General features: G+C 42.2%; 2 protein-coding genes and 1 pseudogene across 4 annotated transcripts; 2 read left to right on the forward strand and 1 right to left on the reverse strand.

Annotated features, from left to right (window-relative positions):
• The first annotated feature begins 4 nt into the window (after positions 1 to 4).
• LOC115114648 (zinc finger protein 16-like) lies at positions 5 to 1,968 on the forward strand. The gene is made up of 2 exons (XM_029643064.2): positions 5 to 390; positions 646 to 1,968. Exons 1-2 carry the CDS (start codon positions 105 to 107, stop codon positions 1,566 to 1,568), a joined length of 1,209 nt encoding a protein of 402 aa, XP_029498924.1. The 5' UTR covers positions 5 to 104; the 3' UTR covers positions 1,569 to 1,968.
• Positions 1,969 to 9,958: 7,990 nt separating this feature from the next.
• LOC115114646 (nectin-4-like) lies at positions 9,959 to 26,481 on the reverse strand. 3 transcript variants are annotated; one of them, XM_029643062.2, is made up of 13 exons: positions 25,145 to 26,481; positions 24,552 to 24,646; positions 22,736 to 22,933; positions 22,400 to 22,567; positions 21,893 to 22,171; positions 21,688 to 21,805; positions 19,513 to 19,664; positions 19,134 to 19,299; positions 18,822 to 18,897; positions 18,632 to 18,694; positions 18,310 to 18,522; positions 16,255 to 18,187; positions 9,959 to 10,235 (listed from the first exon to the last, which is right to left on the reverse strand). In XM_029643062.2, the coding sequence occupies exons 2-12, from the start codon at positions 24,613 to 24,615 to the stop codon at positions 17,888 to 17,890; spliced, it is 1,797 nt and encodes a 598-aa protein (XP_029498922.1). In that variant the 5' UTR covers positions 24,616 to 24,646; positions 25,145 to 26,481; the 3' UTR covers positions 9,959 to 10,235; positions 16,255 to 17,887. The 3 variants fall into 3 exon arrangements, with proteins under 3 accessions (XP_029498922.1, XP_064869620.1, XP_029498920.1); XM_065013548.1 differs by having other exon boundaries at positions 16,255 to 16,382; positions 17,835 to 18,187; positions 24,552 to 26,481; XM_029643060.2 differs by having other exon boundaries at positions 24,552 to 26,480.
• Positions 14,499 to 17,571, forward strand: LOC115114647 (zinc finger protein 24-like; annotated as a pseudogene).
• Positions 26,482 to 27,589: the final 1,108 nt, after the last annotated feature.

Genomic DNA, 27,589 nt, shown 5'->3' on the forward strand with positions numbered 1-27,589 from the left:
TTTGTTTTCGCGGAAGTAAAAACTATCAATGTGGTAGCTAGCTAACTAACATTTGTCTTTCCGACTGAAAATTATCTTTAGAAACATAACACTAGTCAGATAAAATGTTGTTCCAGGAGAATATGACTAATTGTGTTACTTTTCAAACCAAATTAAGCTCAGTTATGGATGTGTTGGCCAAAACTGCGGTGGCAGAAATAAGTAAAATGTTCGATGATGGGTTTGCTGTTTTACGCTTGGAAATGTGCAGAAGAGAAAATGAAATTGAAACCTTGAAAAGACAATTATTGTTTATGGAGAACGAACGGCAAACGACTAGGTCCAAAACGCAAGAAGCAGGCTGTTCTTCTACATGCTCGTCCTCTTCCAGCAGAACGGAGGAGGGACAGGGTGAGCCACATCCGGCTTACTGTACTCATAGAAATATAATTCTGAAATATGTTGCTGTAAATCTCAACTCAAGGGTCAATTCTTCAAAAATATATCAAATGCAGTAGGATTGAATCCTTTAGCACAATGCCTAACTACTGTAGCTAGGTTTCAGTAGTATTGTTTACTTTGTTAAATTGTGCAGTGCTCTCTCTATTGATTTTGACATACCAGTAACGTTATGCTTCTGACAATTCATTAAAACCTCCTCTTCAGGGTCCAAGGGGTCTGATGAGGATGCTAGTGAAAGGACTTCTTTTGAGCAGAACGCCAGAGAGAAAAATGACCAACTGGATCGAAATAGACCACAGCCACATGCAGAAGAAGTAGAGGGGCTTGATGAACAGTACAGGTCTGGCCACAGAGAGAAGGGTAGTGGACTAGAGTTAGTGAAGAGAGAGCAAGTGGAGGAGTATGATGTTATTTCACTACATTCATCAGGAAGTGAACATGGCACAGAGAGTTCAGATCATGAGGAAACTGAGTTTGCTGTGGATGAGAGAGAGACTCAGCTCTGGGCGTCTTTAACAGAGCGCAACTGTGACTCGGAGGGTCCAGATTACCATAAGTGCACAGAACAATATCCACTGGATCAAGATACAGACATACAGCTCATTCAAAGTGCAGTGGAGGGTCTCGATAGCATTCCATCGTCCGAGATGGGTGACATTAACAGAGTTATGAAAGAAGAGATGCGAGCACAGTCTGTTTGGAATGACAGAAGGACCCCTACAGATTTGGATCAGGCACAGCCAGGACAGCACAGAGAAACCATGCACCCAGAGAGAACCCAGGATGGGACAACTACCAGAGTGCCGTCAGACAAACAAACGCTAGCCAATGAGGGTGCAGGATATTCAAATGTTTGGCTAAACAGTGTATTTTCGCTTGCCCCAAATAGTTTTCACTCAGCAAAGGTATCCCCAAGGAGAACCCCAGCAAGAGAGAAGTGGTTTGTTTGCTCCTTTTGTGGAAAGAGCTTTGACCGGTTTGGTCACCTGGAGATGCATCAGCGGATTCATACGGGAGAGAAACCGTACAGCTGTGTCACGTGCGGGAGGTGTTTCGCTCAGCAGAGTAATCTCCGCACACACCAGCGAGTACACAGGGCCCTCAGAACAAACCAAACTGTCTACTGATCCATCACCATGACGAGACAATTTAGAGCATCCTGGAGAAACCAGAAGCCCATCCCACACATTATGAAACACAACCTCATTGACAAACATTTTCTAATGAGAAGACCATCAAGACACTTGCAGAAAGCAGCAGTGTGTTACTTTTGTCTTCCCATTCTATAAAGTGAGAGCAGTGAGACCCTACCACAACTGTTGTACTAGTGGTGCTTATATACTGTAGTGAGGGATCAGAGTTGCAGGTTTACAGCTTCCTAATTGTAACCTTTTAAGGAACGCTTAAGAGGAGGATCTCCATCATCTTTAGGTTTTTGTAGAGCTATGCCAGACTAACACTACAATGGACATGCTTTTGTCAATGCATACATTTTTATGAATAAATGTGAATTCTCTCAAACTTTGAGCCCTTTCGTGTGTGTGGATTCCAATTTGTAAGTCGCTCTGGATAAGAGCGTCTGCTAAATGACTTAAATGTAAATGTAAATGGATTCTATAGGTGCCAGGATAAATGTTCAGGAGGGCTAACATCTGAAATGTTGCAGATAGAACTGACATGGGTCCTTGATGTACATGAGAACCATATCTATTATACACAATGTATTTCTACATTTTTACACAGAACATTCTGTAACGTTGTACCCCACTGAATTCAACCCTTATTAACGTCTTAAGCCAACATGTTTGTGTGTGTGGGGGGGGTGTATTTACACTGAACGAAAATATAAATGCAACATGCAGTTACAGTTCATTTAAATCAGTCAATTGATCAATGCATTAGGCCCTAATCTATGGATTTCACATGACTGGGAATCCAGATATGCACCTTAAAGAAAAGTAGGGGTGAGGATCAGAAAATGAGTCAGTATCTGGTGTGACCACCATTTGCCTCATGCAGCGTGACACATTTCCTTCGCATAAAGTTGATCAGTCTTGATTGTGGCCTGTGGAATGTTGCCCCACTCAATGGCTGTGCGAAGTTGCTGGATATTGGTGGGAACTGGAACACGCTGTCTTACACGTCGATCCAGAGCATCCCAAACATGGTCAATGGGTGACATGTCTGGTGAGTATGCAGGCCATGGAAGAACTGGGACATTTTCAGCTTCCATAAATGATGTACAGACTCTTACGACATGGGGCCGTGTATTATCATACTGAAACATGAGGTGATGGCTGAGGATGAATGGCACGACTATGGGCCTCTGGAACTCGTCATCGTAGCTCTGTGCATTAAAATTGACATCGCTAAAATGCAATTGTGTTCGTTGTCCATAGCTAATGCCTGCCCATACTGTAACCCCACCGCCACCATGGGACGCTCTGTTCACAACGTTGACATCAGCAAAACGCTTACCCACACAATGTCATACACGCTGTCTGCCATCTACCCGGTACAGTTGAAACTGGCATTCATCCATGAAGAACACACTTCTCCCAACATGCCAGTGGCCATGGATGGTGAGCATTTGTCCACTGATGTCGGTTGACGCTGAACTGCATTCAGGTCAAGACCCTGGTTAGGACGAAGAGCACGCAGATGAGCTTCCCTGAGACGGTTTCTAACAGTTTGTGCAGAAATTCTTCGGGTTGTGTAAACCCACAGTTTCATCAGCTGTTTGGGTGGCTTTTCTCAGACAATCCAGCAGGTGAAGAAGCTGGATGTGGAGGTCCTGGGATGGCATGGTTACACATGGTTCGCGGTTGTGAGGCTGGTTGAACTTATTGCCAAATTCCATAAAATTACATTGGATGCGGCTTACAGTAGAGAAATGAACGTTAAATTATCTAGTAACAGCTCTGTTGGACATTCCTGCAGTCAGCATGCCAATTGCAAGCTCACTCAACTTGAGACATCTGTGGCATTGTGTTGTGTGACACAACTGCACATTTTAGTGGCCTTCTATTGTCCCAAGCACAAGGTGCACCTGTGTAATGATCATGCTGTTTAATCAGCTTCTTGATATGCCACACCTGTGAGGTGGATGGAATATCTTGGCAAAGGAGAAATGCTCACTAACAGGGATGTAAACAATATTGTTACGATTTTTGTGTGTATGGAGCATTTCTGGGATCTTTTATTTCAGCTCATGAAACATGGGATTAACACATTACAATATATAGTTATATTTTTGGTTCGGTGTATATGGTTAAAATGACAGCACAAGCACCACTGATGTGGTTAGACAAGACTGGGTTTATAGTTGACACAGTGACGCTGCAATCTTGTCTAATCTCTACTTCGCTGGTAAATATTGTTTACATAGTGGAACACAAGAAGGCAATGCTGATGTAAAAAAGGACAAAAATCAACCATGAAAGTGAGCATGAGATTGCCAAACGCTTACTCTTCAGTCAAACTGTATCCCCGTTCAGTTCACTGGAATAAGTAACAAGCCTCCTGACAACCCAGGTCGCTGAGCATTGAGGGATGTCTGTGGGCTCCACACTGCCATATTATAAGTTTTGCTCTGGGACCAGGTTGGCTTCATGGGGACAAGGGAGGAAGGCCAGTCCTGAGAAATTGAGCCCCACAGTGGAGGTGTCATAAAACCTTGCGGTCAAACAGGGAAATGTTCCCAATCGTTTTTCCACCATTCATCTTTCTCATAGGGGATTTTAGAAACACTTAAGGGTTGTTTTATTGTAGGCTTACCGTGATGTTTTGATAACCATGTAAATCTCTCAGACAAGGACTTTTATTAATATATTCAGCTCTATTTACTCTCAGATCTGAAAATGCTAATTAGCATCTCTAGCTGACACCTTTGCTAACAGTTATGTCAATTTAAAACTTGCACAAGACGGTTCACAGAATGATCAATTTAAAGACATTTTTCCTCGACTCGGCAGTCTCGTCCAGATCATCATGGCATTTGTAGTTCTTTATGATAGCCACAATAGCAGCTAATTAGTGTTTCATTTTTGGGGGTTAAATACAGGTGAATATATTAATAAGTCACTTTGTCCTAGAGAGATTTACACGGTTATCAAAATGTCACACCAGGGTAAGCCTACATGAAACACAGCCCTTATTTGAAGTGTTTCTATAATGGGAAAAATGAATGGTGAAAAAACGATTGGAACCATTTCCTTGTTTGACCGCTAGGTTTTATGGTTATTATGACTCATACTGTGGTACTCTATTGAGAGCTACATATTGCCAGGCATTGAGAGAAATAGATAGGCCTGAGAGTTATTACATAGTAAACTTAATGTGCATTTTTTAACTTTCACAAATCTGTTCCTCTATATTGCCATCTCTTCAATCTAAGCCTACAGGATAGTGTGTGCCCTAAGGCCTGGAGGGAACAAACGAGCACGATATTACAAAAAATACATTCCACTGCATGAGCCACAGACATTGCCTGACAACTCACCCTGAATTTAATTCCGCTGCTCTATCGATCGCTTCATACATTCAGTCCGAATCTGCCATTCTAGAAGTTGTTTGTGTGACTTCAAAATGGGGGGGGGGGCATTGTACAAAACAAATGAATCAACGACTGGACCGCCTCTAACAAATCTATCCACATCCGAGTATAAAAGTTGATAACATCATTGTGTAGGCCGGCTCTGGCTCCACCCATCGTTTCTGTGACCAATCAGAACGGTCAGAAAGTGTTCACATTCTAGAAATTGTCGCAGGGGAGGGAGGCAAATTCAGACTCTTTGTGGTGTAGAAATGTCAGTTGAACTAGAGCAATGTGGATGGGTAGCCAGGCAACATCAGATATTGATATACTAAAGAGAATTCTTGGAGGGGTTGATGTACGTTGAATGAATTGTGTGGTTAATGGCAAGAGGAAAAGAGCTTGTTTGCCCTGGTGTTTTTTGATGTGGAATCCCTCCCGACCTGAGCGCAGCTGGGATATGATGAAAATATGGAGTCATTTTGAAAGTTCTTAAGACATGCATCTCACCAACATTGGCAGTAAAGTATTGCAATGCAATCTAAGAAACGGAATGTCCTCATTTCAGGAAGAGCTCATGATCAACCCACCTGAGTGGGTTGATTCACTGATGTGGTCATCCTGTCTGGGTTGGCGTCTCCCCTTCGGTTGTGCCATGGCGGAGATCTTTGTGGGCTATACTCAGCCTTGTCTCAGGATGGTAAGTTGGTGGTTGAAGATATCCCTCTAGTGGTGTGGGGGCTGTGCTTTGGCAAAGTGGGTGGGGTTATATCCTTCCTGTTTGGCCCTGTCCGGGGGTGTCCTCGGATGGGTCCACAGTATCTCCTGACCCCCCCTGTCTCAGCCTCCAGTATTTATGCTGTAGTAGTTTATGTGTTGGGGGGCTAGGGTCAGTTTGTTATATCTGGAGTACTTCTCCTGTCCTATTCTGTGTCCTGTGTGAATCTAAGTGTGCGTTCTCTAATTCTCTCCTTCTTTCTTTCTTTCTCTCTCTCGGAGGACCTGAGCCCTAGGACCATGCCCCAGGACTACCTGACATGATGACTCCTTGCTGTCCCCAGTCCACCTGACCGTGCTGCTGCTCCAGTTTCAACTGTTCTGCCTTGTTCAGTTTCCTCCAGCATCTTCACAAGGTCCTTTACTGTTGTTCTGGGGTTGATTTGCACTTTTCGCACCAAAGTACGTTCATCTCTAGGAGAGAGAACGCGTCTTCTTCCTGAGCTTTATGACAGCTGCGTGGTCCCCTGTTGTTTATACTTGCATACTATTGTTTGTATAGATGAACATGGTACCTTTTTAAGCATTTGGAAATTGCTCCCATGGATGAACCAGACTTGTGGAGGTCTCCAATTTTATTTCTGAGGTCTTGGCTGATTTCTTTAGATTTTCCCATGATGTCAAGCAAAAAGGCACTGAGTTTGAAGATAGGCCTTGAAATACATCCACATGTACACCTCCAATTGACTCAAATTATGTCAATTAGCCAGAAGCTAAGTCAGAAGCTTCTAAAGCCATGACAATTTTCTGGAATGGTCCAAGCTGTTTAAAAGGCACAGTCAACTTAGTGGACGTAAACTTCTGACACACTGGAATTGTGATACAGTGAATTAGAAGGGAAATAATCTGTCTGTAAACAATTGTTGGAAAAATGACTTGTGTCATGCACAAAGTAGATGTCCTAAACGACTTGCCAAAACTATAGTTTAACAAGACATTTGTGGAGTGGTTGAAAAACGAGTTGTAATGACTCCAAAATAAGTGTATGTAAACTTCCGACTTCAACTGTATATTATGAATTCAATGCTCTTCATAAATGTTAAGGGGAAATACTTTAGTATATATAGTGTATGTGGACACCACTTAACATTTGTGGATTTGGCTATTTCAGCCATGCCATACATTATGTATAAAATTGAGCGCACAGCCATGCAATCTCCATAAACTTTCAACATGGCACTGTCATAGGATGCCACCTTTCCAACAAGTCAGTTCGTCATCATCTGATGTGGCAGGGCTTGCAAAATATTACAGAACTCCAAGGGAACCACAGCTGATAGCTGCCCAGTGACACGAGCTTACCAGATGACCTAAATAACTTATATGCTCACTTCGAGGCAAGAAACACTGAAACATGCATGAGAGCATCAGCTGTTCCGGATGACTGTGTGATCACGCTCTTCTCAGCCGATGTGAGTAAGACCTTTTTAAAGAGGTCAACACTCACAAGGCAGCAGGGCCAGACGGAATACCAGGACGTGTACTCCGAGCATGCGCTGACCAACTGGCAAGTTTCTTCAATTACATTTTCAACCTCTCCCTGTCTGAGTCTGTAATGTCAACATGTTTCAAGCAGACCACCATAGTCCCTGTGCCCAAGAACACTAAAGTAACCTGCCTAAATGACTACCGACCCGTAGCACTCACGTCTGTAGCCATGAAGTGCTTTGAAAGGCTGTCTCACAACACCATTTTCCCAGAAACCCTAGACCCACTCCAATTTGCATACTGCACCAACAGATGATGCAATCTCTATTGCACTCCACACTGCCCTTTCCCACCTGGACAAAATGAACACCTACAGTTGAAGTAGGAAGTTTACATACACTTAGGTCGGAGTCATTAAAACTCATTTTTCAACCACTCCACAAAGGTTTAACAGCTGCACTACAGAGGATAGTGTGTACGGCCCAGTACATCACCGGGACCAAGCTTCCTGCCTTCCAGGACTACCAGAAGGCCCTAAAAATTCTCAAAGAATCCAGCCACCCTTGTCATAGATTGTTTTCTCTACTACCGCACTTCAAGCGGTACCGGAGTGCCAAGTCTAGGTTCAAAAGGCTTCTAAAACAGCTTCTACCCCCAAGCCATAAGTCTCCTGAACATCTAATCAAATGGCTACCCAGACTATTTGCATTGCCCCCCATCCCCCCTCTTTTACGCTGCTGTTGTAAAGCATATTATCATTTTTTTTTTTTAAATGGTGGGGGGGCCCTCAGAACAGCCTCTCGAAGAAATTAATCGGGGCATGAACTCTACAAAGTGTTCCACAGGGATGCTGGTCCATGTTGACTCTAATGCTTCCCACAATTGTCAAGTTGGCTGGATGTCATGTTGGGTGGTGGACCATTCTTGATACACACGGGAAACTGTTGAGTGTGGAAAAACCCAGTAGCGTTGCAGTTCTTGATACAAACCGGTGTGCCTGGCACCTACTTCCATACCACCTATTTACCCTCTGAATGGCACACATACACAATCTATGTCTCAATTGTATGAAGGCTTAAAAATAATTTAATTCTTCAGTCTAAGACATTGGGGAGATTTTGAATTTTAGGACTCGTTTAGTAGACCATAGAAACACATTGAATAACACATTCATAAATGTCAAAATGGACAATAAAACAATGGTAGAATAAGAAACAAGGTTTTGAAGTGTCTGTCCTAAATCTAAGAGAGAACCTTTTTTTTACATAATTAATCCCTTTTTGTGGTAGGAACAAAACGACCTTACTTCCATTCGTTTTTAAAAAACCGGTACCAGTTACCTTTAGAAAAGTCCCGTGACGCTTGTGGGGGTCGTAGAGCAAAATAACACCATCGTGTTCGTGAGAGTCTCCCCTTTCCATAGAATGGTCATAACCGTTTGGACGCTACAGACGTTTACGTGAGAATACCGATTTTCGGAATGTGTCATGGTCTGCCAAACACCGCTCTAGCTCTGCCTCCTTTCAACGCAGATAAAGAAGTGCGACACTGGCGGATGTGGTGGATTGAGACGCATCCAATGCAAGATAAAAACATGTCTCTAGTTTAAACTGACAGGTTTTGATGGGGATTTTTTAGTTATGTAATTTAGATTAACGCACCAATGAGTCAATTGACTCTAGGGGATTAACCTGTCTCCTCCCCCTTACCTACACTGATTTGAAGTGGATTTAACAAGTGATCGATCATAGAGATCAATTTGATTCACCTGGCCAGTCTATGTAATGAAAAGAGCAGGTGTCCTTAATGTTTTGTACACTGTGTAATTGTATATATTATTACCAACTTCAGGGGAATTAGACACAGGTCCTGGTGCAGCCCAACCTCCAGCCTAGGTTGGCCTAGATGTCACAAAATGGGCACAGTACTGTATGAGTGTGTTCAAGGCATTATAGATGTACAGATGTAGGATCTTAATTTGAGTCCGTTTGCAACAGCAGGAAAATTATCCTGCAGCAACAGGAAATGTGAGTGAAGTGAATTATAATAAATGTACATTTTGTCAGGGTTGATACGTTTTTCGTAAGGGAAAATAAAGTCTACATTTCAAAGTGGAAATTACAAACTTCAGAAGCCTTTCAAAACCTCAAATACACTATAAGTAAAAAATGTCCTGCGTTGCATAAGTTGTCCTGCAACAGGGTGATCAAATTAAGATCCAACATCTGTATACTTAAGGTTAACTGTTACCAAGGTTATTTTTTTAAATATGTTTACGAGAAAAGTGTGCAGAGAACTTGCCGATCAGATCCTGGCCCTCAACAAATTCCCCTCCCAGGTGAGGCTGTGCTGACTGGTATGGGGTCCTCGAGGTTGTGGACATGGAATTATGTAGAAATAGACCAAAAATAAATGAAATTATATGTTTTAAAAAAAGGCGACTACACCTAAAAATAAGAAAAGAGTTGGTGTAAAGACTGAAATCCTTCTGTAAGAAAATGCCTGTTCTCTGTCTCTCAAAGCTATCAAATCCAAAAATAAATTACTTTGAAGTCAAGGTTAATGAATTTCGTTATTTACTATTGTGATCCTATATATTCCCACCAATGATTTCAGCCGTCTTTAAATAATCTTTGACTTTTAATGCCTTCAGGATCCCCTTCAATTCCTGTCCTCCTCACAGCAATGGGCTTTTGTGGTAATGCCTGCCATTTGCCCTGTGTACTGTTAGAGTGGCATCTTTCGAATCCGGTATCAGGAAGAATAAAAGTCAGAATCTGTCGTTAATTATCTTTAATTAAATTCAAGCAATAAATGGTAAATGCAATTTTCGTATATACGGGCTCTCTGTCCCACCTCCCAGGGCAAACAGAGAACTGACTTGTTCCTGACAAAGATATTATAAATATACTCTGACAGAGGTAGTTCCTGCTTCCGAGCCGGCCTGTCACAGAGTAGAGACTGGGTGTGGTTTAGACTCACCCAGCCTATCGTTGATTGTTGGCGCAGAGGCTGGTCCCAGCCCCCTAAGCGCTTCAGCGGTCAGTCGTTGTAGCTGTGTAGAATATACAGTTATCAGGCACCTGGCTCCTGTTATCTAACAAAAGACCATTTGATCTCTCAACACTACGTTCTGAATGTGTCCCCCCCAACTCATTGCACAGTTCCTGTCTTCATGTCATTCTGTATTTTTCCATCATGAGAAAGGCCCATGGCCCTGAAACTGTTAACAATGTTTCAAGTCAGCCATGTTGCATAACACATACATCCACACAAGCCAACAGCAGATAATATTCAATCACATATGATATGGTAACGGGCTATAGTGCATAACACAGAACCTCACAGTACCTGCCATAACTCCTGACATACAGAAAATGTGACAATGTCAGTGACACTGTTTAATCTATGTTTTCTATCAAGGCATTACAAAAACAAAACATTTACTTGTTGAAATAAAGTAGAAATGCTGTTAGCGGAGGTCCAATTCACAAACGTTGCTCTCTAGGGAGCAATTGAAGAATTTTGATTAAATATGTTATAACTAAACCAAGAGACCACATCCCATCGTTTCAGACGGGAACAAATTAGTAATAGTGGGCAGAACAAGCAAGGAAGTGGGCAGAGCCAAGTACGAGCTAGCGAGATCCTATTGGCGCGTTCTAGCATCATTTGCATATTTCCGTTAGAGAACGCATACTCTGAAGTGCGCGTGTGCCATAACGCTAATTCGACTTTGCACTCCTAAACAAATCAAAAAAATATTTTTACTTTGGGAAAAGGTCCAGTCTAAAAACGTAATCCACTCTGATTCTAGTTTAAGGAACACAAAACTGTATTCAGATCAAATGTTTAATCAATGACAAAACAAGCAGAAAGTCGGTCAAAATCCATCTTCTCCCACTGCCAACCACTGGGCTTCCTCTCACTACCATATTTGGATACGTCACATTTATACATATGGTGAAATATGTATCATTGTTCTATCTTTGCTTTGATCACTTGAGGGTTGATATGACCCACAATTCAATGCAAACTGTAGACATGTGTCAAATTTAATCAACACTGCTGCATTATCGACATGTCAGACAAAATTATGACGTTAGCTTGCATAAAAATAGTTCAAAAGTTTGGACACATCTACTCATTCAAGGGCTTTTCTTATTTTTTTTTACTATTTTCTACATTGTAGAATAATAGTGTAGAAAAACTATGAAATAACACATATGGAATCATGTGTTAACCACAAAAGTGTTGAACAAATCAAAGTAGATTTTAGATTCTTCAAAGTAGCCAGCCTTTGCCTTATTTGCACATGCTTGGCATTCTCTCAACCAGCTTCATGAGGAATGCTTTTCCAACAGTCTTGAACGAGTTCCCAATATAATTATTTTCATTTATTTAACCTTTTAACTAGGCAAGTCTGTTAAGAACAAATTATTATTTACAATGACGGCCTACCCGGCCAAACCCGGATGACACTGGGCCAATTGTTTGCTGCCCTATGGGACTCCCAATCACGGCCGGATGCGATACAGGCTGGATCATGTGCTGAGCACTTGTTGGCTGCTTTTCCTTCACTCTGCGGTCCAACTCATCCCAAACCATCTTAATTGGGTTGAGGTCGGCTGATTGTGGAGGCCAGGTCATATGATGCAGCACTCCATCACTCTCCTTCAAATGATAGTCCCACTAAGCACAAACCAGATGGGATGGCGTATTGCTGCAGAATGCTGCGATTTCCATGGTGGTTAAGTGTGCCTTGAATTTTAAATAAATCACAGACCGTGTCACCTGCAAAGCAGCCCCACACTTACTCCATGCTTCACTGGGAACTACCCATGCGGAGATCATCCGTTCACCTACTCTGCGACTCACAAAGACACGGCAGTTGGAACCAAAAAAAACAACATTTGGACTCATCACATTTCAGACCAAAGGACAGATTTCCATTGGTCTAATGTCCATTGCTCGTGTTTCTTGGCCCAAGCAAGTCTCTTCTTATTGGTGTCTTTAGTAGTGGTTTGTTTGCAGCAATTCAACCATGAAGGCCTGACTCACAGTCTTCTCTGAACAGTTGATGTTGATCTGTCTGTTACTTGAACTCTGTGAAGCATTTATTTGGGCTGCAATTTCTGAGGTGCAGTTAACTCTAATGAACTTATCCTCTGCAGCAGAGGTAACTCTGGGTCTTCCTTTCCTGTGGTGGTCCTCGTGAGAGCCAGTTATATCATAGCGCTTGATGGTTTTTGCGAGTGCACTTTAAGAAATGTTCAAAGTTCTTAATATTCTGGATTGACTGACCTTCATGTCTTAAAGTAATGATGGAATGTTGTTTCTCTTTGCTTATTTGAACTGTTCTTGCCATAATATGGACTCGGTCTTTTACCAAATAGGGCTACCTTCTGTATACCTTGTCATAACACAACTGATTGTCTCAAACGCATTATGGAAAGAAATTCACCAAATTAACTTTTAACAAGGCACACCTGTTAATTGAAATGCATTACAGGTGACTACCTCATGAAGCAGGTTGTCACGTACGAGTGTATCTTAAATGTCCCTTGCCTAAGCGAGGGACAGTAACGATCGGAAAGGCAATGTCCTTGGTGAAAATCTTGAAGTTGAAGCTTAAAAACAACCAACCTAAAGCTATTAATGTACATAGCAAGCTAACATAGCTAGGTAGCACTGCTGTCAGGTAGCTAGCTACCCATAGTTAGTTTTATAGTTTGGTCATTTATTCCAATATATTTCAGAATTGCCAAAAATGTTTATGAAGCTAGCTACATTTTATAAGCTCCTCACTACGAGACTAAGCCCATTTGCCAACGCTAAAATCAATGTAATTTCTATATATTTTTTAGCATGCAAGCATAATTTTGTCTAACATGCCGAAAATGCAGCCTTGTTGATTAAATTTGACACTTCAGTGACTATAGTTTGCAATGAATTGTGGGTCATATCAACACCACAAGTGACAGTGTCTGCGTTTCAAACTCAAAGTAGACAGCCCTCGGCCCTATGCCCTTGGGGGAATCTCCAATGCCATATTTGTCATTGGTCCAAACGATTAGCCAAGCAAGGAAAGTTTGCAACGTAAGCCCCTCAGCCCTCGTTTTTAATGGAGTTTGCGAGTGTACAATTATGTTCACTTCGGGGCCTGAAAACGTCCCATAATTCCATTCACGATGATTACATCCGCTAAGAAAATTCTGCCAAAACTTAAAACCTCAACTTTAATATGGAGTCAACATACAAGTGTAAGTAAAAACGAATTTAACTAAGTTAGAAATTGTGCCACTAATGCACAAACACGTCTCATGTTTTTGTTTGGTTAGCTTTTGGAAATTATAGAATTAAAACATTTTCCTTCAGAAGTAACTAGGCAGACTAACTTTAGTTAGCTAGCTATCACACAGTAGGTGTATATTAATAATTATATAGTTAATATAAACTGCCTGCCATCCAGGACCTCTACACCAGGCAGTGTCAGAGGAAGGCCCTAAAAATTGTCAAAGACCCCAGCCACCCCAGTCATAGACTGTTCTCTCTACTACCGCATGGCAAGCGGTACCGGAGTGCCAAGTCGAGGAAAAAAAGGCTTCTCAACAGTTTTTACCCCCAAGCCATAAGACTCCTGAACAGGTAATCAAATGGCTACCCGGATTATTTGCATTGTGTGCCCCCCCCCCCCCTCCCTCTTTACGCTACTGATACTCTCTGTTCATATATGCATCGTCACTTTAACCATATCTACATGTACATACTACCTCAATCAGCCTGGCTAACCGGTGTCTGTATGTGGCCTCGCTACTGTATATAGCTTGTCTTTTTTACTGTTGTTTTATTTCTTTACTTACCTATTGTTAATTAATCGAATACCTGTTTTGCACTATTGGTTAGAGCCTGTAAAGTAAGCATTTCACTGTAAGGTCTACATCTGTTGTATTCAGAGCACATGACAAATAAACTTTGATTTGACATGCAATCATAATTGACTGCAGAACATATAAAGCACCCACAAGCCACCGGTGGCTGAAAACACAATCATGGCGGGATGAATTTCTGAGCAAGGGAAGTCCATTTAAAAATCATTCCTTCCTCCCTTGCACCTTGCCCTGCATACTCTTCAGACGTCATGATACGTCATCAGAAGTGTCCACTTAATTTGAGGGGATAGAGTGTGTCTTACGTGTTTGGAATGCAACCTAACGTTGTTCACTCGCTCCCTCGAGCTAAATCAAAGGGGCAACCTCCACATACGATGGCAAGGGCTAAGGGGGTAAAAAAAAAAAACGTGTTTGGACTGCAGCCAAGTTCTTCACTTGCTCCGTAAATCGAGGGCCGAGGGGGCAACGTTAGTGAATTGATTCTCGACCTAAAATGGCAATTAAACTGCATCCGGTTTCGACGGGGATTTCGCCGAGGGAAGTGACTATCGCGAGTGCTGAGAGGGTAAAAATGTGTTTGGACTGCATCCCCTACTCTACAAACACCATAGGACTCTTTAATGATCATATGACCACTCGTTCCTCCCCTCCGTTTGCTTTCGCGGAAGTAAAATCTGTCAATGAGGTAGCTAAACAAAGCAGAGCATCTATTACTATTTCTTGTTTTGTTTTTTTTTAGATTGAAAATCTGTAGAAACATAACACTAGTCAGAAAATGTTATTCCAGGAGAATATGCCAAATTATGTTACTTTTCAGACCAAATTAACCTCCGTTATGGATGTGTTGGCCAAAACTGCGGTGGCAGAAATAAGTAAATTATTCGATGATGGGTTTGCTGTTTTACGCTTGGAAATGTGCAGAAGAGAAAATGAAATAGAAGCCTTAAAAATCAAATTATTGTTTATGGAGAACGAACGGCAAACGACAAGGTCCAAAGCGCGAGAAGCAGGCTGTTCTTCCACATGCTCTTCGTCTTCCAGCAGAACAGAGCAGGGTGAGTCAGCTCCGGCTTACTGTACTAGCTAGCTAGACCTATCTGAAATGTGTTGCTGTCCATCTCAACTCAAGGGTCAATTCTTAAAAAATATGCAGTATTAACAATGGCAATTATTTCTCAATGCCTAACTAGTGTAGATAATGGGTTGCTATTGCTGTGCTCTCAATTTTGGTATTTCAAAATCTAACATTAATCTCTATGCAGATAGTTATTTACTCCTGTGCACACTCAGTACAGCAGGTCATCCATGACCTTCAACATGGTTTTGACTCAACTCAAAAATTGCCTACTTATCTTAAACTAGTGCTAAATGCTAATATACCCAAGTTTGTTGTTATGTAGATCTCGTAATGTTGACTCGTGAGGACCTGCATATTTGCACATTGACGGGAGCCCAAATTGAGCAAGTACCCCATTCTAAGTACTTAGGTATTTGGATTGATGATACTCTTAAAACACACTGAAAACTGACAAAAGATGAGAATTAAGATTGGTTTCTTTTATAGAAATAAATCCTGTCTCACTTTGGAAAGTAGAAGGAAGATTGTTCAAGCAATGCTTCTCCCAGTACTTGATTATGGTGATATAATCTACATGCATGCAGCAGCCTCTGTTTTAAAACCTTTTAGATGGTCTCACTCAGCACTGTGATCATTTTTGTACAAAACACTGCATTTTATATAGTTCTGTTGGCTGGGAGTCTGATTACCAGAAGAGCCCAGCATTGGCTACTTTTTGTATATAAAGCAGTTCTTCAGACTCCCCCACTACCTCAGCTCATGTGTTAATTGGAGATACAGCCATTTTCAGACCCGCTCTATATACTGGCTAGTTCTGGAGGTCCCGCAGGTCTACATTGACCTGGGGGAAAATGCGTTTAGTTTTTATACCCCCAGCTCATGGAATAGCCTTCAGGCCACATTGAAATTGGACTCACTGGTCTTCATTGGACAGTTTAGATCGAGTTTAAGGGAGGTGATATGTGAGAGTTGTTTGTTTTGATCATTCTTAAATTTAGTATGTTCTTGTTCACAAGGCACCCTTAATTAGACCCTGGTCTCAATGGTGACCCACCCTGTATAGATAAAGTAAAATATTTTTATTTAAAAAAAACATTACATACTGACAGTTCCTTTAAACCTTCCCTTTCAGGGTCCAAAGGCTGTGATGAGGATCCTGGTGAAAGGACTTCATTTGAGCAGAACGCCAGAGAGAAAGACGACCAACTGCATCAAAATAGACCACAGCCACCTGCAGAAGAAGTAGAGGGACTTGAACAGAACAGGTCAGGCCACAGAGAGAAGGATAGTGGACTAGAGTTAGTGAAGAGAGAGCAGGAAGAGTATGATGTCATTTCACTACATACATCAGTAAGTGAACATGGCACAGAGAGATCAGATCATCAGGAAACTGAGTTTGCTGTGGATGAGAGAGAGACTCAGCTCTGGGAGTCTTTAACAGAGCGCAACTGTGACTCGGAGGGTCCAGGTTACCATAAGTGCACAGAACAATATCCACTGGATCAAGATACAGACATACAGCTCATTCAAAGTGCAGTGGAGGGTCTCGAAAGCATTCCATCGTCCGAGATGGGTGACATTAACAGAGTTATGAAAGAAGAGATGCGAGCACAGTCTGTTTGGAATTACAGAAGGACCCCTACAGATTTGGCTCAGGCACAGCCAGGACAGCACAGAGAAACCATGCACCCAGAGAGAACCCAGGATGGGACAACTACCAGAGTGCCATCAGACAAACAAACACTAGCCAATGAGGGTGCAGGATATTCCAATGTTTGGCTAAACAACGTATTCTCACTTGCCCCAAATTGTTCAAATGGTTTCAACTCCGCAAAGGTATCCCCAAGGAGAACCCCAGCAAGAGAGAAGTGGTTTGTTTGCTCCTTCTGTGGAAAGAGCTTTGACCGGTTTGGTCACCTGGAGATGCATCAGCGGATTCATACGGGAGAGAAACCGTACAGCTGTGTCACGTGCGGGAGGTGTTTCGCTCAGCAGAGTAATCTCCGCAGACACCAGCGAGTACACAGGGCCTCACAAAGCAAACTGTCTACTGATCGTTATCACCATGACTAGACAACTAAGAACATTGTGGAACAACATTTTCTAATGACTGAGAACAGAGTTGATAAGACCATCAAGACACTTGCAGAAAGCAGCAGTGTGTTACTTTTGTCTTCCCATTCTATAAAGTGAGAGCAGTGAGACCCTACCACAACTGTTGCACTAGTGGTGCTTATATACTGTAGTGAGGGATCAGAGTTGCAGGTTTACAGCTTCCTGCTTGTAACCTTTTAAGGAACGCTTAAGAGGAGGATCTCCAGCATCTTTAGGTTTTTGTAGAGATATGCCAGACTAACACTACAATGGACATGCTTTTGTCAATGCATACATTTGTCTGAATAAAAATCTGAATTATCCAACTTTGAGCCCTTTTGATTTGTTGTTGAAATGAACATGAAAATAACTAACTCACAAGGTCAGGATATATTTGGATATCCGAACTATAAGGTTAGCTAAAATGATAGCACAATCACAGAGTGCTTACACAAGACTGGGTTTATAGTTGATACAAAGTGATGGTGCAATCTTGTCCAATCTCTACTTAGGACATACAAGAAGACAATGCTGATAAAAAAAGAAAAGACAAATGGCAATGAACGTGAGCATGTTGCCAAACCCTCACTTCTAGGTTAGGGTGGAGCTGAGTGCAGTTCCCTTTTCAGCCAAGCCTCATGTCTAGATGATCTGTCCTCTGGGGTGTAGGAGGATGGCGTTGGAGTGTGGTTTGGGCCGCAGGAACCCGTTGCTGTAGTGGAAGTGGTTGGAGAGCGCCTCTGAGATCTGGTAAGAACTGGTGTCACAGTCTGCCTCATCAACCTCCAGCACTGCCCTTCTGTGGCCCCAGTCTTCCCCTTTGGTCACCCCCTCCCTCTGGCCACACAGGTCACTGAGCATTGGGGGGATGTCTGTGGGCCCCACACTGCCATCCTGGTCCTGGGGCTTGATGGGGACAAGGGAGGAAGGAAGGCCAGAGTCCTGCAAAATTGAGACCACATATTGCAAGGCATTGAGAAAAACAGTTTATTTTGTAATAACTCACAGGCCTATGTGCATTTAAACTTTTACGTATACTCTTCCTTGATCAAACAAATACACACCAGGGACATATTGCTTCTCTTCAGGTACGACTCCACCCTTCGTCTGCGCTCTTCCCTCTCTCCCTCCATCTCCGCGCCCCTCATACTCTCTCTGCCCTCATGCCAGCTAGACTGGTACAGGACAGGGCGTCCTAGGTAGTCCACATCCCCCTCTCCAACAGTCCCCCGCCTCCCACCCAGGGATGATTCACTGCCTATGTAGATGGGACGGTCCTAACAGGAAGGATCCAAATAATGCCATAGATTAAACATAAATGAAAAACATCTTTGATAGTGGACATGTAAATGTAGAATATTGCTAAAAAATATTTTATGGACTCACCTCAAGGGACATTAGGCTGTTTTTCATTCTACTGTCTAGTCTGAGTAGTGTACAGTCTTCATTCTGGGGTGAAAAGTAGAGAGAATTATTTGGGGTATCACAGTCATTCACAAGTAGATACTAACTGATCATGATAGTTCATCATCTATTTTGCTCCAATTTTCAGTTGAGTATGTAAAGTACTGAGTACCTGTCCTCTGGGGTCTGTGCTGACAGAGTTGAGTCTCCGGGAGGAGTTCTGTCTGGAGAGTGTGTTGATTTTTAACCTGTGAAAGACAGAGAATGTCAAACTGAAGGGGATTTGAGGATAGGGGTTAAGAGCATTGGGCAAGTAACCAAAAGGTTGCTGGTCCGAATCCCAGAGCCAACTAGGTGAACAATTGCAGATGTGCCCTTGAGCAAGGCACTTAATCCTAATTGCTCCTGTAAATCACTCTGGATAACAATCTGCTAAATGATTAAAATGGAAAGGGGGAGCAAATTATTGTGGAAATCAACTCACGTTCTTTCGCTAAGCTCCATCTCTAATTTTCTGTTTTTGCGCCTGTGGTATCGGTTGACTAAGATGATGATGATGATCATGACGATGACCAAAACCCCAGCAGCCACAACTATAATGATCATCACTAGAGTGTCAACAGTGGTTTCCTGCACACTGTGAATTTTCTCTATGTGAGGGATGGGAACATACACAATTGTAAACAAACAACCAACTGCAGTGATAGAGATACGTTGCAGATTTTCTATTTGAGCAAAGTTGGTATTTCAGATCATCACAAGGGGGCAGCAATGTTGCACAAATGGTACCAAACACAGCGGGAGATAAGTTCTATTATGCTGTCCAGGTTCTCCCAAAATACAGGAGTAACTTTGCCCATTACCTGTCACTGTGATGTTCGATTCTACTTTCCTTGTCCCAATGCCGTTGTTCACCACACATTCATAAACTCCAGTGTCATTCTGTCTCAGGGCTCGGCCAAACAGAAGCCTTGCTCCATTCACAGTGAGACCGTCTGGCAGGGCCTTACCACCCCTGCAGATGGAGACAAACACATACATTAAAGAAGATTGCCCATATTAATACTGAGCTACTCAACAATGTAATCATAACCTAATTAACATGCACAACATGACCAAAAGTATGTGGAAACCTGCTCATCGAATATCTCATTCCAAAATCATAGGCATGAATATGGAGTTGGTCCCCCCTAGCAAAGGGTCTGAATACTTATGTAAAGAATCTTTTTTATTATATAGTTGGGCAAAAAAGTATTTAGTCAGCCACCAATTGTGCAAGTTCTCCCACTTAAAAAGATGAGAGGCCTGTAATTTTCATCATAGGTACACTTCAACTATGACAGACAAAATGAGAAAAAAAATCCAGAAAATCACATTGTAGGATTTAAAAAAAATGTATTTGCAAATTATGGTGGAAAATAAGTATTTGGTCTATAACAAAAGTTTCCACCATAATTTGCAAATAAATTCATTAAAAATCCTACAATGTGATTTTCTGGATATTTTTTCTCATTTTGTCTGTCATAGTTGAAGTATACCTATGATGAAAATTACAGGCCTCATCTATTTAAGTGGGAGAACTTGCACAATTGGTGGCTGACTAAATACTTTTTTGCCCCACTGTATATATACATACACATTTGCTAACATTTTTTTTTAAACTAACTTTTTCATTATGGGGCATTGTGTGTAGATTAAGGGGGAAAAAATATTCAATCAATTTTAGAATAAGGCTGTAACGTAACAAAATGTGGAAAAAGTGAAGGGGTCTGAATACTTTCGGGAATGCACTGTATGACTAATGGAATAGCAGACTCACTGCACGAAACAACGGCTATGTTCATGAAGGCAGATGTATTGGACAGGGTTGATCAATACACAATTCAAAAGTTCTAAGTCTATTTACGAAAACATTTTTAAGGCCTTTTGTTCAGCAAGACATTACCAGAATATAAACCTCTGAAGGGAATGTCAACTAAGCTACACAGAAGTAGCCTATAATTACATCCAAACAATAGGTCAGTGTGCATTGGTGAGGTGTTTTAGCTAAATACATTTGTTTCATCAGGGTTACCACAAAAGGGAAACCAGCAATTTGCCTTCATCTGTAAAACCAGTTTAATTACTGCTCCTATTGATCTGAATAGACAAATGCCGCTTGGCTTGGTATGAGCCAACTACTATATGAAGGAAGACTAAGAGGCCCCTGAATAAGCTCAGACGTCCCAGGAACTATAATAGAGAGGCAGTTTCTGATCCCACCAGGAACTAGGTCCACTGAGAGGGCTCAAGTTGCCCAAGTTTCACTGTGCCAGCCAGGCTGCCATTTTACTGCTCAGCCCAACAAGGGGCTTCTCACATTTCTCTTCTTACTCACTCAGCCCCACCTTATAACCAATCCTTTATAATGGAATCAAAGCCAGAGATTACATCTGACACTGAATACATGTTTGACAATAATTATACTGATAGGGTTTATTTTCATTCAAATGCATTAAGGTTTTAGAAACATGCCATACATGTGATACTCTATATACAGTACATTTAGAGCAATTTCGGAAAAGTATCTCTTCAATTATTTTAACTTCTGTGGAAACTGACGCACGATTTGTTAGCATGCTGCAATAGTGAGTATTTAATTGTGTGTGCTGTCATTATTGTAATGCTCGGAGAAGAATCTTTAATTACGTGCAGACCCTGTGTTTTACAGTGTATTAGAGTGATATTTAAAGCGAGGCACTATGATTAAGTGCTTAAGAGGCGTCTCCAGAGCTTCCTCCCTCCATGGCTCCCTCCCCTCCCTGGCTCGCTCACTCGTGTGAAAATGTATCCCTTTCAATCGGTTTTCTAATTCTGTAACTCGACAATGTATTTATTCCATATTGAATGGAACAAAGAGGAAGACACCTTCCTCTAGTTGACACTTTATCGTGCATGTGTGTGTGTTTCTCTTGCAAATATTTGAATAGTACATTTTATAGTGCAAAGTGTTACATTACGCAAATAATGACAGACAGAAACAGTCAGACAGGTAATACCTGGTCCAGGTGAAGCTCTGTGGTTTGGGGTTTCCTCCAGTTTCACACTTGAGTTCAGCTCCCTTCAGTCCCATGTACCAGTTTCCATTATAGCCAGTGACAGCTGCATCTGGGGGAACTGTCAACATAAACTTAGTCACTTTAATCCAAGCATGGCCATTTAATTATACTATCCCACCCCAATGACAGCTGAGGGTAAACTCACATTGCACCACCAGGCGGTTACTGATCCTCCGGGGTTGCTCCAGAGCAGGGTGCCAGACGAGGCAGTCCAGCCGCATGCCGTTCATACTCCTCAGGGGGTGCAGGGAGAAGTGGGTGGACACGGCCCCGCCCTCGGAGCTGCGGGTCTGGTTCTGACCAGGGAGATCCGTATCCCAGGTCAGTCGAGGTGGAGGACGGGCCACGGAGCGGCAGGAGGCAGCTATGCGGAAGGACTGGCCCTCCTCCAGAACCACTGGGTCCAGAGAGGAGATTGGTAGGGCTGGGGGGGAAGGGAGGTAGAGGGGCAGGGCCAGGCTATATGAGATTCCATGTTGTGCAGGTAAATTGAGTGCGTAAGTAAGGCTTTGGTCAGCCAGAACAGACATTTCCTTCAGTGGTTGACTCCAACTAATCAAGTCAAATGTGGGGTTATTAACAGGAAATGACTATGATGAGTATAACAATGAAATACTATGATAAAGAGGATGGTGAAAGTAATTAGTCTTACTCCACACAGTGAGTGACAGCTGCCTCTCAAAGTTCCCATAGGGGAATGTGCTGATGTGACAGGTGTATTTCCCCTCATAAGACTCCTCCGTGTTCATGATGAGCAGGGCAGAGTCCACTGTGGGGCTACTGCTCTCAAACCTCACTCTCCCAGAGTATCGCCCAAACTCTGACAGACATAAGACAGAGAGACAAAGACAGATTTATTCCTGGTAAACATTACAATCCTTGCAGACAAATGCAAGAAAACAACATTATGATTATAGTGATTGAGTGACTAAGTGGTTAAGATCGGGGGTCTACTCTGTGTGAGTTGGTGAGAGCATGATGCACCAACCTGTGTGTCCCTCTGTGAGGTGGGCAGTGATGATTTGTTCCTTGGTGCCATCAGGTAGCTCCTTGAACCAGCTGACCTGAACTACCTGCTCCTCCTCCTGAACTTGAAACTGACAGGGCAGCCGCGTCTCAACCTCCGTCAAGGAACGCAGGGAGAAGGATGGAGGAGGCTCCACAAACCCACCCCTCACACACACTGCTGTATGAGAGAGAGGTGTGTGTGTGTGCGTGCGCGTTAGAGAAAGCAAAACAGGGTGAGTGACGGTGTGGAGAAAGAGTAATGCATCATCACTATAACAAACAAGGAATCGCAAACATTGCCCTTTGAAGTGTTGAGGTGGGTATAGACTGTCTGTAGTTAATGATTCCTTCACTCATTAATGATTACACCCGCAGTTAAAAGACCATGGCACATACATGTAACTGCCAAAATAAAGAAAACACCAACATACTGTAAAGTGTTAATAGGGCGTTGGCCCAACACATACTGCCAGAACAGCTTCAATGCACCCTGGCATAGATTCTACAAGTGTCTGGAACTCGACACCCTTCTTCCACGAGAAAATCTATATCATGTTTTGTTGATGGTGGTGGAGTCGCAGTCTCAAGGGACACTCCAGAATCTCCCACAAGTGTTCAATTGGGTTGAGATTTTGTGACCGAGACACACACACACCCTTCTAACCCCCTATTTGTATTTATTATGGATCCCCTGACAGAGTACTCTTCCTGGGGTCCAGAAAAATTAAGGCAGATTATACCATTTTAAAAACATTACAATACATTCACAGACTGTGTGCCCTCAGGCCCCTATTCCACGACCCTATGCTCCTTTGAGCCCATTCTTTGAAAGTCACTGAGATCTTAAGGCTCCAGAATGGCGCAGCGGTCTGCTAGAGGTGTCATTACAGACCCTGGTTTGATCCTGGGCAGTATCACAACCGGCCGTGATTGGGAGTCCCATAGGGCAGTGCATAATTGTCCCAGCATCATCTGGGGTTAGGGGAGGGTTTTGCCGGGGTAGGCCGTCAATGTAAAATAAACATTTGTTCTTAACTGACTTGTCTAGTTAAATAAATATACATCTCTTCTTCTAGCCATGGTAGCCAAAATAATAGGCAACTTGATTAATTAACTCAGGAACCACACCTGTGGAAGCACCAGCTTTCAATATATTTTGTATCTCTCATTTATCCAAGTGTTTCCTTTATTTTGGCATGTTACCTGTATACGAGTCATTCCGTTCATTTCAACCACACAAGAACAAGGACACAGACCCACAGAGGAATGCAAACAAACTCACACACATTTCTAGTGAACACAAAAAGGGACTTGTTGTGACCTATTTTACAAACGGGAGAAACAGACAGGCGCACACAGGGCCTCAGACAGAGGTCGTTAGTGCCACAAAGCTGTGTTACTTGCTTTTCCTGTTCATGGCATTCATTGACCTTTATCACACCTCAGTTTGGCAGTTATGCTAAGGCCTATATTAACACACTAACAGAGTGCACCACACAGGAAGCTTACTTTAAAACACAGGTATAGGCCTACACATGCTACAAAAATGTGTTTGTTGAAACACTCACTACTAATCAAAACAAAAAGATAACAGCAGGGAAGTAGCCTGCACTTTGTTTTCCAAAGAATGTTACCCTAGTACATTTCTATGATGCCGATCCATACTTGTCACCACTCCCTTTCCTTATAGTGTCAGGTATGCAACAAACATACATACCCAGATATACACCATACAATTAGGCTTCACATTTGTATTTTTTTAAGAAAAATAAAAAATAAACATTCCCAAATCTTACCAAATGCCCATAGCACCAACCACGCTGTGCCCCACTGGCTCTGGCCCTGGACAGGTAACTCCATCCCTTGATTCAGTGGCACTCCCAATATCAATCTTAGGGAGTTCCAAAATATATCCAAGTTGAACAACAAGCTTCAAAATGGTATGAAATAATGCATTTTCGTAATCTCATTATTATTAAAAACATGAGAGTAAAGTGTTGCCATTGGAGTAGCCTATTTGGAGAAACATTTGTAGACGGCGGTGGACTGTGCGTCAGGTGTTCGTGTCTCGTCGTAGGTCTTGCCAATCAAACCAAAGCTGCTCGATTTATTTACAGTAGCACACAAATTGTGTACACATTTTCTACAGTACAACTACATTCCAAATATTCAGTAACAAGAAAAAAAGGTCCCAACTTTTCGGTTTAATTTTCAAACATTTCTTTCGCTCACTCTCCAGGTATTCGTAGTCCGTAGCCTACCTGACGCACGAGGTAAAATGTTAATTCCAACTCGAACAGTTGCAAAACACCAGACAATCGGGTAACACTACTTGCTCTACAACATCGGAAAATAATTCGATTAAGTCATTAGCCTACAGAAGACTAACATTCTTCTGTGAAATGTCTCAAATTTACACTTTGCTCAAGCTTTTGCATTCCATTGTTGAATACATATTTTACTGCCTGCGTCTCTCTCCACCCCCTAATTATCATACAACGTAAAGTAGCCTCCTTTTTTGTCTTTTAAGTCTGACCATACAACAGTGAATTATTTTATTTGACACAATGCAATGCACAATACTGTACACCTAATTTATAAGTGGTCTATTCTCAAATGGCTCTAGTCGTATTTAAATCTAAACGTATTTGGCCAGATTAATGGAAATTACTATTGAATCAGATAAAATCTCATTTCAATAAGTAACGTTGACGTCTAATTGGTCACTTTCACTCTTACCGAGGTCTACAGTCATATATTGGCCCGGAATTGTAGATGTTTTGTTTGATATTAATTATGGGTATTCACAAGGGGACGGCAGGTAGCCTAGTGGTTAGAGCGTTGGACTAGTAACCGAAAGGTTGCAAGATCGAGTTACAAAAATACATGATTTAAGGTCTACATTTGTCATTCCTGTTTCAGACCAAGACCATTTTGAAAAAGTGAACATAGGTTGGTTCACTGACATGTATTTTACTACCAGGACTAGAATGTTATTGTGCTTTTGTTCTTGAGAGTTCATGTTACTGTGGAGATTAAATCTTGCATATTGCCGTTTCTCTATTATTTTATTTATATATTTTTTGATTTGAACCTTTATTTAACTATTGAAGTGGTTATTGTTTTGAATTTGTTTTGAATACAGTTCCATGACCAGTTATTTGTGTATGTAAATAATGGTGTTGCATGAGATATTGTAGACTTGGAGACACTTGAGCCTCATTTCCAATGAGGATGTACCCCAGTGTTTTACCCAAAAGTCTCAGACTTATCTGTTTCTATCTACCTGGGCCGGCACCCGTATCTCACTGGGCCATGGCTCTGTCGGACCAGCTCTATCTTGGAGCCAAGGCAAGGCCCTGTGTACTTTTCAGCACCATTTACATAACAATGGCTAACTGTAAACTTCAATACCTTCAACCAGAGGTTGTTGATTCGGCTCGCCACAAGTATTGATGGAAACAATAACATCAAAAGGGAATTTCACCTTGGCTCTGCCACGGCATACAGCCATTACTATATTAACATTATTACGTTTTCATCATAAACACAATTATCCAAACCACAAGCTAATACTAGCACATTTTCATTTCAGTGGTAGAATCGGGAAGTTTCAACTTCCTGTGTATGTAACGGATGTGAAACGGCTAGCTAGTTAGCGGTGGTGCACGCTAAATAGCGTTTCAATCGGTGACGTCACTTGCTCTGAGACCTTGAAGTAGTGGTGCCCCTTGCTCTGCAAGGGCCGCTGCTTTTGTGGAGCGATGGGTAACGATGCAGAGGCTCCCTGGTTCGCGCCCGGGTATGGTCTAAAGATATACCGTTACATGTATTCATCTGCTCATAGTCAACCACAAAGTCCGGCATTCAAATGCAGATAACGCCCGCTAAGGTAGATGGGGCGTGCCCACAAACTTGAGCGATGCCAATGTGTACTTCAAACGAACACACAGCAATCTCAGAACTTCTGTATGCAAGATTTCTTTGGACAATATTTGTTTTTCACTGTCATCATACCTGTGTGGTGTTCTGTGCCTGGCTGTGCTAATTACAAACAAGCATGAAAACATGTTATCTTTCAGCGTTCTATCTACCAGAGATTTACCAAAATTCTGCCAGTGGCTTGCATCTATCAAGAATGATGCTGCTTGCGGTGACTAAAGATTATCAGAGGGATTTTCAGGCTGAACTGATGGGGAATCCATTTCGATGACAGCTGAGAAGCTCTCCCTCGCCCTCCATTTGGTAAATCCAACCACAACTCTATCCTCCTGATTCCTGCTTACAAGAAAACATTTAAGCAGGAAGCACCAGTGACTCGGTCTATAAAAAATAATGGTCAGATGAAGCAGATGCTAAACTAGTCTGTGTTTTTCTATCACAGACTGGAACATGTTCCGGGATTCTTCCGATGACATTGAGGAATACACCACATCAAGTCACTGACTTTATCCAAGATGGCGTAGCAGTAAGTCGTCCTGTCGTGTCGTGTCCCTTGTATATATCATTTCTTTTTCGTTTTTACATATTTTTCTTCGCATATCTCTTTAAAAACATTTTGCTAAACCTAAGCTTCCAAATACTCTCCTGCAACCCGCCTCACCCAATGTAGCTATTTTTCCTAAAGTATTTATATTTACTTGGGAACCGGAACCCCTCAACTGAAGCTAGCCAGCTAACCACCAGCTATGCTAGCGGTCTTCAGCTAACCGGTCATCAGCTAACCTTTAGCTCGGAAAGCTCTCGCCAGTTCGAACAACGCGACTCTAACCAGAGCATAACGGACCTATTTATTTTTCATCCCCGGATTCCCACCGCAAACGGAACATTTTTC

The sequence above is a fragment of the Oncorhynchus nerka genome, linkage group LG9b (genome assembly GCF_034236695.1).
Source record: "Oncorhynchus nerka isolate Pitt River linkage group LG9b, Oner_Uvic_2.0, whole genome shotgun sequence".
Lineage (NCBI taxonomy): Eukaryota > Metazoa > Chordata > Actinopteri > Salmoniformes > Salmonidae > Oncorhynchus > Oncorhynchus nerka.

Excerpts from the sequence above, each read along its gene's own strand:
- LOC115114648 (XM_029643064.2), top strand. The coding sequence starts at position 105 with ATGTTGTTCCAGGAGAATATGACTAATTGTGTTACTTTTCAAACCAAA. Across the intron at positions 391-645 it reads CAGAACGGAGGAGGGACAGG|GGTCCAAGGGGTCTGATGAG; the intron begins GTGAGCCACATC and ends CCTCCTCTTCAG.
- LOC115114646 (XM_029643062.2), bottom strand. The coding sequence starts at position 24,615 with ATGGAGTTACCTGTCCAGGGCCAGAGCCAGTGGGGCACAGCGTGGTTG. Across the intron at positions 21,806-21,892 it reads TAACCGCCTGGTGGTGCAAT|TTCCCCCAGATGCAGCTGTC; the intron begins GTGAGTTTACCC and ends TTATGTTGACAG. Across the intron at positions 18,523-18,631 it reads ACAGCCTAATGTCCCTTGAG|GACCGTCCCATCTACATAGG; the intron begins GTGAGTCCATAA and ends CCTTCCTGTTAG.